The following is a 15,750-nucleotide window of genomic DNA, read 5'->3' on the forward strand; positions in this document are numbered from 1 at the left end:
TGGACTGGAAACAAGCATCCTAGGACCGGTTACTGACAAGTGGATTACAGTGTACTGCAGTGGATTGAAGTGGAGTACAGTGGAATGTATTACACTGGGTTAGTGTGGAATGGAGTGGAGTACATGTGATTATAGTGGATTGGAGTTGATTACAATGGATTACAGTGGCTGCAGTGGATTGGAGAGAATTACAGTGGCTTGGAGTAAATTACAGTGGAGTGGATAGGATTACTGTACAGTGGATTGCAATAAAGTGGAGTGGTTTAAAGTGGATTACATTGGACTGGATTGCAGTGGACTAAATTACAGTGGGGTACAGTGGAGTGGAGTGGATAACAGTGAGTCACAGTGGAGTGGATTAATGTCTGTATCACTGCATGGACTAAAAACCACTTTCCAACTATATATGTCATTTTTTATAATTGCGTAGAATAAATAACAACACACCTTTCATTCTACTGTTCAGTCTGCAATAATAATTACTCAAGACATGCCTGGCATTCTGTGGAATACATAATATAAAGAACACCCAAGACCAGCTGTCATATCTCACTGTACATCTGCCTGCAATATCTTTCCTAGGTTACAGTGTCAGTGCATAGGATTGCCCTGACCATATTCAATGAATATCGGATACACTAAAGTTGCCATGACTGGCTAGTTTGGCATACATCTGCATGGAATAAATGGCAGTGGATGTGGCAAATGGGCAGAGCTGCCGAATTTGGAACTGGGGAATCAGGTTTGAGTCTCACTGTTGGGTCAACTTCCTGTGATTCTGGAAAAATCACCTAGTCTCCCTGTACCTTTAAAAAGAGAAAAAAAAAACCTTAGTTTGTGTTGTGTCTTTGTATGAAAAACAAATCTCAATTTTACAATCACTTCAATGTTGATTTAGAGATGACAAATGCAATCCCAGCCTTTCCCTTCAGCGAAAGTAGTCTTCATCCAAACATTCCTGAAAAGCCTGAGCTGTGGACTCCCGCTGAAAAACAGCCCATCCTTGTAGCAAAGAGCCTCTATTTCTAATTTAGAAAAAACAAATGCCAACATGATCGAAGTGCAGAAGGAAACACCAGAATAAAGGTAAGCAATTATAATGCCGAATGATAGAAAACAAAACCATAATCCGCTCCAGGTGGCAAGTCACCCCCCCCCCCCACTTTCCTGCCCGCTTCCAACCAAACTGCGTTCCTGTTAAACCTTGAATCACCACTTACAACATGCTTTTGGTGCCTTAAAAGGTCGCAGTTTAGTCAACATCACATGTTTCTACATTTGCAATGTTCATGGTCATATCAACTGTTCATTTAATGTCCATACTACACATTTATATTTACTGGTCTTTCCCCTTGTTTTTGCTCTCAGTATGGACCCAGCCTCCTCAATTTTCTGGGAGGGAAGGGACCCCCTGTTTGGGCCTCTGATTTGCGGTTCTAGGCTTCAACTTGCTACCGACTTGGAGGGTGTCTGTCTGGACCTGCCTGGGCTGCAAGTGCCATCCCGCTCACCCTGTACCCTTCCGTGGGCCCTCCCTGCTCCCAGGGGTCCCTGCCATGTGGCATCCCAAGGACCTTACTTGAGCATCTACTCTATTTTTCCTGAGGCTGAGTCCTTTCATCTTTCTCCCTCGGTACCCCTGACGTGATGCATCCCAAGGGTCCTGCGGGAGCATCACATCTACTCTTTCTATGGTGGCATGCCGCCCCTTTGCTCCCTCAGTGCCCCTGCCGTGCGGCATCCCAAGGACACTGTGAGAGCCTTCCATCTACCTTTTCCGTAAGTTCTCTCTTTTTACTACCTTACTTGTGTTTGTTCCACTTCACCTCTACCCTTGTTGCTGCGACGCCCGTTTTCTTTTGGTGTGGGTGGGTGGGATTCTTCTCTCTCCTTTGCGAGTCGGGGGTGGTTGTGATTCCTTCTGGCCCGCTTGCCCCCTTTATCCCCTCCTTGCCCTACCTTCGCCCCTGATTGGGGGGCCCCTGTTCGCCCTAGGGGGACCAGTCCTGGTCGCCCCTTTCCTAGCCGTTAATTATGCAAATGGGGCAGGCTTCCCGCCTCCGGGCGATGTTTGACCCGGACCCCCATCGGGTCCAGCTTCGCCTTCCCAGCCCGGGTTACCATACGCTGCCTGTGTAAAGAAATGCTGCCAAGCCGCACTCTGTAACAGTTGCAGAAACAAAAGAAAAAAGTAACTCCCACAAGCAAAGCAGTGGAAGGGCACAAGTAATTGGTTATGGTTCAAAGGAGGGTTCAAAGGACGAAAAGGAGGGCACTCTAGCACGGTCTGCCCACCTAAAAGCAAGCATTTAAAAGTGACAACGAACATAATAAATGAAAAGCAATGGGTAGTAGGCTGTTAGCCCGCTGACTGGAAACAAAATGTCTCAAACACACAGCGCATGCGCTCTCTAGGCGAGAAAAAAGCATACTTTCTCAATAAACCATAGGTTGCATTAGGTTGCCATGTAAGATAGGCATCTCAAGCAACCTTGGCCTTGCGGTGGAATGCCATGTAAGGTTCAAGGAGCCAAGTCTTGCAATTGGAATTTATAAGTCTGGAGGCTGCCATTATGCTTATTCTCTTTTAGTGCCACTCCTCTCTGCAAAACATATCAGTATATAACAATCTAAACAGAACTTAGAACGCCAGCAGTACACTGCATACCCCATACATTTCTGACAATATAGAATCCTCTTTGTTACACTGCTTCCCTGAAGATAAGCACTGCTTTTCATTTGTACTGTTGTTCTTTAGTTAGATGAGTAATTTGGTTGGATTTCTTTTTGTTGTTAAGGGTAGATAGGCTGCATTATACATAGTTTCCTTAAACATGAGCTAAACATTGCCGTTCACAATTCCAATTTATCGAAGCATTAACATTTAAGCACCAGGTAGTGTTTAAGAATGATTGCAAAAAGTTAATTTCTGTGTCTGTGCGTTTTTTACATGAGAATTTTTGTTTTGTTTATTAAGGAAGAAAGTGGATTCTAACAATTAGTTTAATTAGAGTGTGTATTTATTGGCTGCTGTTAGGTCACTTATTATTGGAGTGAATCCGGAGGGACGTGGGAACATTTTGGTCTGTTCGTAGCTACTTTGGTTTCAGGGATACCAGTAACTTGCACGAGCAGCAGCCCTCCGGTGCTGGTGCCGCATGGGCGTCAGCTGCAAATCTCGCACTCACAGCTTTTACGAGAGACAGCGCGGCCTCTGTTGTCTCAGGCAATTAATTGATAGTTATTGTTGTGCAAGCACATTCAGCGCATGGCACCAGAGACAGTTGGTTACAGAGTAAGAACAGTGATGTATGCGTTTTTTACAGCCTAATTACCTCGAGGGTGAGCAGCCATTTTAGTTTGGGCAGATGTATGCACACAACGGCAGGAAATTAAACCGTTATTTACTGGTAATCTTTATTACTTCACATCAAGAGTTAATTCATCTCAGTCCTAATGCTTGGGATATTTCCTCTCTGCCAGCACCCTCGCAAGACCCAAAATACAGTCCCTTGTTTGTTTCTACAACCTCATCATAATGGGGCCCCAGGGGGAGCGGAGAAATAGTCTCCCCCTGGGGCTGTTCGTCCGAATGGAACGGGCCACGTAGGGACGTTAGCGAGGGGCGCGCGCGCGCGTAGATAGTTTGAGTCAGGTGCGCGTTTTGAGTAGGGAAGCGCGAGCGTGGGGGAAATTAAGAATTGAAGTAAAAAACGAAGGCAGCACTGTAGAAACAGTTTTCTCCGTTGCAAAAGGCTCGGAATCGACGGGGAGGAGCAGGAGAGACATGGAGGACGACGAGACAGTGAGGGCAGCATTGGAAGTCCTGAGGAAGGCGGGGAGAGAAGACCTGCTGTCAGAGGAGGTGAAGGCTGCGTCTGCGCCCAGGGGAAGGTCTATGCGGCGTCATGCGGCAAGCGGAGTGCAAAGGGCAATAGCAGCCTGTTTGCCTCAGCAGGCTAGTAGAACACGGAGAGCCACGCGCCTCAGGAGAGGAGGTGCACACGGCATTGCGGACAGAGGTATGGAAAAACGCCTTGCACAGCGCCCGGTGATAGCACTGCCTCAGGGAGTTTTACATGGTACCACAGTAGGGCAGGTGGTTAGCATGAGGGGGTCCCAGTGGCAATTTTTAGGGGGCTCATTTCCAGAAGAAGTAGAGTGAGGGGCAGGAGGGGTTGGGGGAGGGGTGCTGCACCATGCCTCCCCAGCTGGGAGCAACAAGGTAGCGTTGAGAAGGTGGGAACGGAGGACCAACAGGTTCGTGATGAGGCAGAACCTCTGGGTATGATTTTACACTCTAAAGGGGAACAAGGTTTTCCGTTGGTGGATTATTCGTCAGACTCAGAGAGTGACAGGGGCCAAGAAGAGGTTGCGGGCAGTTTGCGGCCAGTGCAGAACAAGAATAGGCAGAAGCCTGGTGGGGGTACTGGTAGCAAGGGAAAAAGGTTACAGCAGGTGAGGAGTGAAGGTTTGGGTGTAGGGGAGGAAGGTGTGGATTTTGTGGCGCAGGTGGTGGAGACAAGTGGTGAGTCCAGTGAGGAACAGGATGATTGGGTATCTGGCATAGACCAGCTGGGTGGGAGTTTGTGGCAGGGCGGTAATGGCCCCTATCATAGGTCAGATCACGACATGGAGGAAAGTATTTTTCCAGAGCCTAGCCCTCACCAAAATGGAAGCTCTTCATTTAGTGTGATTTCAGTATTTACAGTGGTATTCATTTACTATTAAAATGTAGTATTCTTTTAGTATGCATGAAGACTAAGTAGTATGCCCACAAGCCGAAATATGCAAATGAGGGAATACTAGTTCTACTCAACTACCCTTCAAATACATGATGAACACTTCAATTGATTGCTAAAAGAAGACTAGTAGTATTCTAGAAGAATAGTATTTGAAGCTTAGTAGTATTCCATTAGGGTTTATTTGCAGCTCTTCTGCTATTCCAAGAGCAAAATGAAGACTAGTCGCATTGATAGTGACCACTGTTTGAAGACTAGTGGTATTCTTTGTGAGCAATATCTGAAGACTAATGGTATTCTTTGTGAGCAGTATCTGAATACTAACGGCAATGATTGTGAAGACTCAAGTAAGACTAGCAGAATTTAAAGTGAATGTTAATTGAAGACTAGTTACATTCACTCCGATTAATTTATAGTAATGTGATTGATTTGATAGCTTGCACAGGGCTCTTAACGATGCCTTATGTGCCTTTCAAACTAAATTTTATTTGTTACATGTTTTGAGTCAATGATTATAAGCGGACTAAAAACTCATCAGTTATACAATCAGCAAACATTTTATGATGTGTATGGAACATTTGTTTGTTTTCATATTATCCAAAAGAACAATTGTACAAAATTGAATTAGTCGCCAGATAAAAGCTTAACTGTTCTAACGCCTGTGTTTATTTTCCCCCATACTCTATTAATGGTATAATTTAGAAAAACAATTTGCTAAACACATTGTACAAGGCTTTTATGCCATTAACTTATGCTCTGAAGGAGATGCAGGTGACCTGTGAGATGACTTTTTATTGACAGAAGAAACTTGCAGATTGTAAACCACATTATTAGTAAAAATGTCTACATCAGATGTTTGAATGGAGTTATAGTCTACCAAATTATCAGAACAGGTTTTTAAAAAGTGACAAATATAACCGGTCCGTCTCTTGGCATTTTCACTTTTAGATATATTGCTATATGAATTAAAGTTTATAAGCACATCAGTGGTAAAAGTGTCTCCATCACATTTGAATAAAGTTATTGTCTATCAAATTATCAGTCTAGATTTAGAGAAATGTGACAAATATTACCAAAGCTTATAAAGTTTGATGTGGTGAAAATTTCCGTCTTGCATTAGTGCACTTGTTGTTAAAGATACGCTGGTCACTATTTGGGACTTTCCAGTGGTGCTCCTTGCAAAGCGCCCAAACAAATTCTGTAGAATAAATATAAAAGTGGATACATTAAAAATATACATTAATAGGTGGGAACAGTCAGGTCAATTGATTTCTGTCATGAGCATATCCTTCAGTCAGTGTCCTCACAGTTCCATTTACCACCTGCAACCCACTGACTCAAAATACTACCTTTGATTTCCCCTCAATCCCCCTCAGTGGTGGTGGTTCTTGTAGAGTACACACAGGACTTTGCTATTGGCAAGTATCCTTTAAACACTTTCAATGGATAAAAAAGAAGGAATACACTAAGGTTAACTAGTTCAATATATATATACACAATACATCCAAACATACCTCTGCAAGCAGAAACTTTCTCTTCATTCAAGCCTCTATCCTTCGAATGCTTTCTTTGACCAGTTCCTTTGCTGTTAGCCAATTCCTGATCGTTGAATACCATAGATATGACGCGATTTAGCACAAATGCTCCAGGATCACTTGAAGTTGGTGCTCTTGCAATTAAACTATAAAGTTGGCCAGCATCTACCAAGATATCGTTGTATCGAAGAGGATTTTTGGGGTCCTTAATGAGTTGTATAAGTCCCCCTTGCCTGTATTCTAAAAATGCACTCCCCATCTCTGAAGCGGAGGTCGTTTCTTCCTGCATTGAAAGAATGGAGATGGATATTAGAGATACAAACACATGAAATTAGCCTTCATATGAAATTAACATTAACATGAGTCTTCTCAGTAGAGTGCAACAACTCTTGTTTAATGCCCCAAGTAACATTTCAAAAAACTCTCGTAAGAGCGAAAGAGAGAGCGCGCGAAAGAGAGAGAGAGAACGCGAGAGAGAGAGCGCGCGCGCGAAAGAGAGAGAGAGCGTGAAAGAGAGCGCGAAAGAGAGAGAGAGCGCGCGAAAGAGAGAGAGAGCGCGAAAGAGAGTGAGTGCGAAAGAGAGTGAGCGAGCGCGAAAGAGAGTGAGCGCGAAAGAGAGTGAGCGCGAAAGAGAGTGAGCGCGAAAGAGAGAGAGCGAAAGAGAGAGAGAGAGCGCGAAAGAGAGAGAGAGAGCGCGAAAGAGAGAGAGCGCGAGAGAGAGAGAGCACGAAAGAGAGAGAGCGCGAAAGAGAGAGCGCGAGAGGGAGAGCGCGAAAGAGGGAGAGCGCGAGAGAGAGCGCGAGAGAGAGCGCGAGAGAGAGCGCGAAAGAGAGAGAGCGCGAAAGAGAGAGAGCGCGAAAGAGAGCGAGCGCGAAAGAGGGCCAGAGTACGACCCTATTTTGCATGCGCAAACTGGTTTGTGACCCGTTTGCACATGCAAAATGTAATAGGACAGTGTAACAATCCCGATTTAGCGAGTCGCATTTGTTTTGTGACTCGCTAAATAGGAATTGCGAGTTGCTATTAGAAAGACACGTTCCAAGGGCGTCCCTTCCTAATAGCGAGTCAAAGGCCTATGTAAGAATGTTTTGCAACCACAATATGCGTTGATAACAGTTTGAGCATCATCCGAGCGCTGGTGCCACACCCATAGGAATCTCAACACTACCTCCCATTAAAAAAAATGTTAAAAAAAAGTTTCATTTTTTTATAATGCATCCGCGGCTGCATTTTTTTTATTTTTTAAACTACTTCATTTAAAAGCAGTCTCAGAAATGGAGGTTTGCGGAGCCCAGCAGGCCACCATAGCTGGGAGATCCAGCCATTCCCAATGGTGTCGCAAATTGCGAGTGCCTCTTGAATATTGATGAGGCATGCAATTTGCAAACCCATTGGGAATCACAAACAGTGTCTCCGACACTGTTATATATAGTATTTAGTGACTCGCAAAGTGCGACTCGCAATTGTGCGCAACTTGCGAGTCGCTAAATGCTATGGTCGTACATCTGTCCCTTAGAGAGGTAAAGATAGAGAGATATGCAACACCACCATGTACATATTAATGTTATGAAACTGATATCAAGTTTTTTGTATGGGTGAATATGAACTTATACATATATCAGGGGTGATAGAATGGCAATATAGGAACAATTTACACTGAGTTTCAGGTGACATCATACACCATGGGCTAGCTATAGTGTTTTTAGTCTGTTGCTGCTCCATGGTATTCTGATCTTCAATGGAGTGAACATGCCAATATAAAATAAAAATACTACACAGTTTGCTTCTGCATATAAATCTGCATAAGCTATCCAGGAGGATAAAAAATGTGGTAATGGGTGGTGGAATGAAATGGGGGTAAAATGTTATAAGTGCGCAGGGACAACAAAGTGGAGAATTCACTGCACGTGACTTTAAAAATTTGGCGTATATAATTTTAAATTCACAACAGCAACTGGAAGCATACAATACAAATAACTGAACAATTATCAAAGAACAAACTTACATTAGTTTCTGAAAGGATATTCAGGAGACCTCTTATAGCCTTTGTCACCACTGGGAGATCTTTTAGGTCAATCCCAAGTGCTGCAAAAAAGCAAATATATGTACATTTAAATGTATATTGGTTTTATTTCATGAATCATTTGATAGTTTAAGTTGGCATATACAAAAGAAGACTTTAAACTTACCAGCTATCACATTAGCACGATTTATATGTGTTTGCACATTTGTTCTATTGGTTTCTCTGTGATCTTTTTTATTGTACACGTTAGGTCTTGCCTCACTGTGGTCAGACAGTTCATTATCGTTGTCAAAATCATCTTCATTAGATTGACAATTGCCGAGATTCTCCCATATCTGATCTTCTTCACCATTGGCTATGTTAATGGATTTATTGATGGTTGCAATTAGCGATTCTTGCATTTGCTGTGGCCTGTATTCAGAATGTATTTGTTGTGCCAGCACAGAGGATTGAAGTTGGTTCTCTGGATGCACAGATGATTGATAGGATGTATTACTTTGTGATGGTTGGAGTGGATGTGAATTAACTTGGGGCCAATCTTTTTGGCTATGAATCATGGGTTCTGATCCACTATATTGTGTTGTTTCGTCATGGACTCTTGGCACATATCTTGAAGGGGAGACAGATGTCATAGCTTCCGAGGCATTCAATAAATAATTGTTGTGCGACAGTATTGTAGGCGACGACATGGTGCAATGTAATTCTGTCTGATTTAATTCTGCACATTGATTATCAATATTGAGTGAGTCCCTCGCAGAACCATGTATACTTCCTGACTGATGGACGGTTTGTTGAATGAAAGAAAGACTGTTAGACGCTAGAGCAGAAGTAGTTGTATCTTTGTGTTTCCCAACTCCCTGTCTACTGTAATCCGGTCTTTCTATAGTTGACTTTTGTAGGCCTGGGTTGCTCAAAACTTGATGTTGTTTGGGTTTTCCATTAGCGGTCAAATGGTTGAATGAAAGCGTATGGCCTGCTCGTGGAACAGAAGTAAAGCTATTGCACTCTGCTAGTTGCCTATGATTCAGATTTGTTGTTACAGGGCTACAGTGTAGTGTTCCTGAAGGTGCAGTGCTGGTTGATGGGGCAATAGTTTGACCAGTGTTAATGCTTTCTGAGATAGAATTTCTAGTCTGGTTTGGAGTTTTTGGTGGCGGATCAGTGTAGTTCGTTGTCACAGAAGTATGTAAAACATCACTCTGTTGTAATTGAAAGTTATATCCAGAAAATTGCTCACACATTCTTTGCATTGTTGGATCTACACATTTTGAATTCGTTTTTTTGGTTGTATTTTTCTTTAATAATGTCACAACAACATTTTTCTTTTTAATGCCATCCTTCTGTTGCTGCTTAATGCTTCTGGCGAATTGCTGCTTTTTCATTTTGGTTGCAGGTTTTGAATTTTCGATTTCGCATTTATCCATCTTTGATTTATTCATTTGTAAAGCATTGAAATCATTTTTGCGTTTCTGACTTCCTACAACTGGCATATTTTCTTTAAGCTCTTTTAATGGACTGGCAGCTCGATCTTTTTTCTTAGAAGACAGTTTTTTTGTCTCAATGTTACCCATCTCTTTTAATGGACTGGCAGCTCGATCTTTTTTCTTAGAAGACAGTTTTTTTGTCTCAATGTTACCCATCTCTTTTAATGGACTGGCAGCTCGATCTTTTTTCTTTGAAGACAGTTTTTTTGTCTCAATGTTACCCATATGTACCAATTCCTTGTCCAAATCCTGTGCTAAAGTCATACTGTTTTTTTTAATAAACACATCCATAGTCTTTTTTACAGCTGCACATTGTTTTTTGACTGTAACATAAAAAAAGAATTCATTTTCAAAATGTTCCTATTTGCAAACGACTTGCGATACAGTACTTATTTGTATGACCTATTGTGTAAATTTACTTGTCACTGAAACTGGTGAGATTAGAGTACCCAGTGTAAAATGAACAATTACTATGGACCCTCAATTAGTCTGTTGCTGCTCCATGGTATTCTGATCTTCAATGGAGTGTACATGACAGATCCTCTCTACCTTATTGCAAGTGCATCACATCCCAATGCATTTGTAATAAGGTGGATGGGTAATTCATAATGTTTGGGATGGAGTACTCATCCACCAATGTGTAAATCAGGTCACACATTTGTAAGGTATTGCATTACATTATGTATTTAATTTGTAGTCATTTTCTATGGAGCTGTGGGCAGGCATGTAACACCTCAGAAAGAGGTTTTTGGACATAGGTGTAGGGTTGTGAGAACTGGCTACAGTAGTAGCCGCCAATGGGCTTACGAGAGATTGTGAGCAGAGTAGAATATATGCCACTAGTATTTTGGGAGTCGGTGGAATAAGCCAAGGGAATAGAAATATAGAGATCGAAAGTGCAGCATGGAGGCCTGCATGATGGGACATGAGGAGAAAAGACTTCATTTGATGTACCTTTAATAGCAGATCTTCAATGCCAAGGAAAAGGTGATTTACCATAAGATGAGATGACTGTTTTAAACAACGTAGAGCCAAAGTGGAAAAGGGAGCATTGCATATGTGAAATTTATTCTCACTTGATACCGAAAAGAAAGGTACTGGATATCATCAGGGGCAGACTGGTGTTTCAATGTACAGATTGTGTAAAGGCCGAACCAGATAGCATTCTATGGCCATAACTGGTTCAGCAGTAACTGAGCCTAGGTATTAGTATTGATATGCATTTCAGCAATATTCAAAAGCAAACTTAACTGACAAGGGGACCGTGAAACATACATATTGAAGACACTTACATTCACTGTAGAAGACTAGGATCCCTTTATAAATCATTTTCTTCTTGGTAGGTGTTCCTTCATCATCTAGGTCAAATGTTTCAAAGGCACTGTGACAGCGGGCTCCTAATAAAAGTTCTGAAGTCTTCTCCGTTGCATTAAATGTGACTTCCGCATGACTTTGCAGCACAACTGATCGGTCTACATAGTAAAATATACAGCAATAGCAGTCCTTACTCGATTTCCTCGTCATGTGCACCATGGCTTCCAAATGTTCTGAATTAAAATAAAAAATCTAAGCTGCCTTATTCTTTTTATATCCCTGTAAATGAAAGAGTAAATATTTAACTGTGATGTAACCTGCAGTGAATGGGACAGTTTGTGCATGGTGCTTTCAACTCACTGTACCATCAAAATAATCCTCAGCTACTGACAAATGGAACCGGACACTTAAGCAGAATGGAGCTTCAGTGTACACCATGAAATTCTTGCACACATTGACAAGCCCATTCCACACTCAACAATGTAGTCCCCATTGCACAACAGACACCCACACTGACAGACACTCAAGCATATCACCAGACATACATAATCATACATCCACAAACACTATGATACTCCCAAATGCCATCACACACCTAAAACACCCAAACACATGCCATCAGGCATCAAATCACATTCACATACTCTAAACTATCTAGCCCCTTATCAAAACAGCTTCTCTTGCCTTCAGAAAGATATGATATCTCACCCAGTTTGATACTCCTATGTCATCTCAGAAACTCATGCTCCATATTAGACAGCAATATACACACCCTCACGCTGAAAATCTAAAAACATGCAGCAACTTATCAGGAATGCATCTACCCTGTTATTAACCCTCGAAAATTATCCATGCAGACATAGCTCAAACACCACACTCACAAAGCGGACACTGATAGACTAGGGTGGCGAAGTGAGCTAAAGAATGATGACGGATTCAACACAGATCTGTGACTGGCGGTGAGTGTCTGAAAAGTTGCAGCACTCAGTCCATCATCTCCTCGTGGTTGCTTTGTTCACCCTAAGTTGGCAGGGTATGCCCAGACAAGTTCCCTTGCCACTGGATTCGAGCTAGCCTGGTTGATGAGGGGTGTTACCCCCAAAACCAGAGGGCGGGAATAACCCAAGGATTGGATCAGTGGGCAGAGCCAGAGGTGTGGGCAGAATGTGCAAACATCCAAATTTTTAGTATTAGTTTGGCATTTCACTGCCCAGTTTCATCAAACAATGGATACACATGATTATTTAAGGTTATAATGAGTTATTGACATTAAAACACATTCACAAAGTGGGATATGCTTCTAATCACAGAATGTCCTAAATACGATAAAATGTGGAAGCACAAGCCATTTGTCACCGAGCCATGGAGTTTGTCATCAGCAGTTCTCCCGTTTTCCACTTCGGCAGTTCAAACATGAATGGCAAAATATCCTAGTTTGCAAAATGTTTTCTATATAATTATGCCTCTGCCATATTTGCCTCCTAATGGAAGATCTGCTGCATGATCTGACCATTTCAACTACTAAATGGTTTATAGCTCAAACGCATCAAAAGTTAAATAAAAATGTGACTTGTTTTGCTGCGGAGTGGATGGCTTAGTGCAAAGGTTGACTGATCACCTTTCTCACTGTTGCATTTGTATGTTACACTGATACTAATGAGGCAAAATCTTTCCAAAGACTGTTAGCATGTGTACACATGTCAAAATAATAAAATATCAGAAAACATACAGCATTACGCTGCAGCCTTTTTTTTAATGCATAATTTAGTCAACACAGCGGCATAATTTTGTCCTCCTTTGCTGCATATATAATTTCAGTGGCCCCACAGCAAGCAGCACATGTTAAAGGTGCTTGTGAATGAAGCAGAGAGATTGTGAAGTTTGCGAACTTAGTTTGGTGTGCGTGCAAATTCTGCATTGCCAATCCCTTGTGAGTTGCAGCTACTACTTCTGAAACAAGGCCAATGGAGGTACCTATGGGTGAGGCAGACTGGCCTCAAGGGCAGGGCCAGCCTTAGCACTGGCGGTACCCTGTGCATTAATGTTTGTTATTGCCCCCCAATGACCACCTCTGCCATGGATTCCCTCACTACCACCGTTTAACAGCGCCCCTCAAGTCTGCATAACCACACTCTCTCAGACGCATTTAATTTGATTTACAGCGCCACTCATACCAGTGTAGGGTGTCAGAGCACTTAACATCACACACATTACTAAGAGACAATCAATATGTGTGTAAATCACCGTATAGAAAATGTTACATAAGACTAAGGACTACAAGGTGTAGGAGTCACATGACAACCATACTAGTAGGCCGTATAGTATAATAGTGATTGGTCTGGAGAAACATAAAAACAGATTTTAAAACGTAATACCAAGGTTTAGGGTTCTCTTTAATAATCAGAATTGATTTCTGACCAAAAGAACACTTTTTGCAACATTAGGATAATCAAAGACTGGAGGAAAAACATAACGCTCTAATTTATACCTTGCTGTTTGTATGCAGCTCGTAGATGAGAGTTAATAGCGCACTGTTCTATGTTAGGATTTTAACTTATAAACTGCAAGCAACAAAAGGATTTCTCTGACAAAAGCATTAGCCCACTGACCTATTTACATTATGTGCACTTTGTGATCTGCATTGTACATGTTCTTTGCAGTAGGGTCATTAACCCTTTGAGCTACCTTTCCATGAATCAAAACTCACACTGCCTTCAACTACAACCCAATTGCTGCCGGCTATAGGATGAGGCTCAATGTAAATGACGCAATAGCCTAGAGCAATATGCAGCCTACCAAAAAAAAGTAACATCATCATGGAAAAAGCAAACGCTCATAGGGAATGCAAAATTTAGCAAACCATGTGAAATGTAAGCAGGAACAACATGGTTACCTTAACGCTTCACACTCACCATTCAGAAATCAGTGAGTGCTGTCACCTGCAATCCGATCAGTGATCTCCATTCCCACCAGTGAGCCCTGCTTGGGCGTGCAGCCTGAACGCACGTGCACTGCCTTTAGTGACCATTAAGACCACGGTTAGCGTGAGTCGTAGCAGGAATACTAATGAGACTTTTACTCCTGGTAGTACCTAAATGACCACCATGAAGGTAGGGGTTTTACAGCAGTTTGTGACTCAAGAAAACAAGACGTGCAGAGCAGAACACTCCATTGTGTTGGATGGAATATACAAGCTCTTTCTCTGGGTTTCTCTTCTCATTTTGTTGACACAGCCTTGCACCTGTGACTCTGCTTCTGTTGATTTAGAGCACCCGACTCTTGAAATGTGTGGGAATGATCTAATTTACATGCCTTGAGATGAGATTTCTTGAAATTGTTTAGCATATTATTTTTTGTTCAGCTACATATGCCTATTTCTTTCAGTGGTCGTTATGGTGTTCCGCTGCTACTTGATTGGGCTCGATTGCAATCGATAACAATTTTAATTAGTTACGCAATACATTCAAGAAGGATACAGTGACTTTTAACGCTACCACGTCTGTCCAGTTCATGTTTGTTTAAATTGGCGCAGGAATAATTTGCCGATCACATTATAAAATCGTTAGAAAGCGATACACCTCTCCAGTTGCGTAGCTGATTGTAAGTCAGTCTGAGAGACACTGGGGGAAGCTCTGCTTGCCTTGGACGTAAGGCATAAATAATACATCCTTGCAGATATTTACATGAAAATACTCTGTGTGTTGGGAAATCATTGGTGCATCTTAACGCTGATCCGAAAATCTGTTGTGCAAATGTGTATCAACTTCAAGCATTTTGCTTTAGCTCTTGAGGGAGAGATACTGGGGCATATTAACAAGCCAGGCGATAAAATTATCGCCGCTTTAGCGGCAGAAAACTGCCGCTAAAACGGCGATAATGGACTTGAGAATATGCTCTATGGACTTCCAATTGAAACCCATGTTAGATGTGAAGGACGACTAACATGGGTTTCAATTGGAATTCCATAGAGCATATTATCAAGCCCATTATTGCCGTTTTAGCGGCAGTTTTCTGCCGCTAAAGCGGCGATAATTTTATCGCCTGGCTTGTTAATATGCCCCACTGTTTACTAGCATGATGTTTTCGAGGATATAGTACAGTGAGCCTATGTGTGTTGTTAACCCACAACTGTGTGTTAATAAAGTGCTCCATTACGCCTCAGCGGAGATTTCTCACAGATCACATCCCCCTGCTCAATCTACTCAAAAATGTGACCTAGGCTGCTTCTTCTCGTAATCTGATGACAGCTGTGAGCAGAAACCAAAGAAAATGAGGTTTAAAGTGGGAGTGGGGCGCGTGCAACAGCTGAGTAATGGGAGAAGGGAGGCCCAAATATTAAAGCCATAGCGCCCAATCAGAACACGCGCGTGCGCGATGCAGCCTTTTTCGCCCGCCCTGCTGCTTTTAGCCCGGAGTGACAGGCCCAGCTGAGGGGGCTGCTCCTGCTCTGGCCTCGTAAGTGGTTTCTGGCAGATGTTTTAATCTGCCTTTTGAAGAACGACTTCTGGGCAGCTGTGCTGCTGCATACATCTGTTTCTGTTTGGACAGATGGAGGCATGCACTTCCAACTGCAGGACTCTGCCTCACACTGGGGATTGTTTAACCAGCAGCTCAAGTGCTTACATTAGTGTACCGCAGCAGAAAGAGGTGGC

General features: G+C 42.4%; 1 protein-coding gene across 2 annotated transcripts; it reads right to left on the reverse strand.

Annotated features, from left to right (window-relative positions):
- Positions 1 to 675: 675 nt before the first annotated feature.
- Positions 676 to 11,369, reverse strand: LOC146871909 (uncharacterized). Of its 2 annotated transcripts, XM_085599791.1 has the most exons (6): positions 11,077 to 11,369; positions 8,467 to 10,107; positions 8,283 to 8,362; positions 6,257 to 6,560; positions 5,816 to 5,940; positions 676 to 806 (listed from the first exon to the last, which is right to left on the reverse strand). In XM_085599791.1, the coding sequence occupies exons 1-5, from the start codon at positions 11,315 to 11,317 to the stop codon at positions 5,822 to 5,824; spliced, it is 2,385 nt and encodes a 794-aa protein (XP_085455917.1). In that variant the 5' UTR covers positions 11,318 to 11,369; the 3' UTR covers positions 676 to 806; positions 5,816 to 5,821. The 2 variants fall into 2 exon arrangements, with proteins under 2 accessions (XP_085455917.1, XP_085455916.1); XM_085599790.1 differs by lacking the exon at positions 676 to 806 and having other exon boundaries at positions 5,667 to 5,940.
- Positions 11,370 to 15,750: the final 4,381 nt, after the last annotated feature.

The sequence above is a fragment of the Triturus cristatus genome, chromosome 1_1, assembly GCF_964204655.1.
Source record: "Triturus cristatus chromosome 1_1, aTriCri1.1, whole genome shotgun sequence".
In the NCBI taxonomy this organism is placed as follows: Eukaryota; Metazoa; Chordata; class Amphibia; order Caudata; family Salamandridae; genus Triturus; species Triturus cristatus.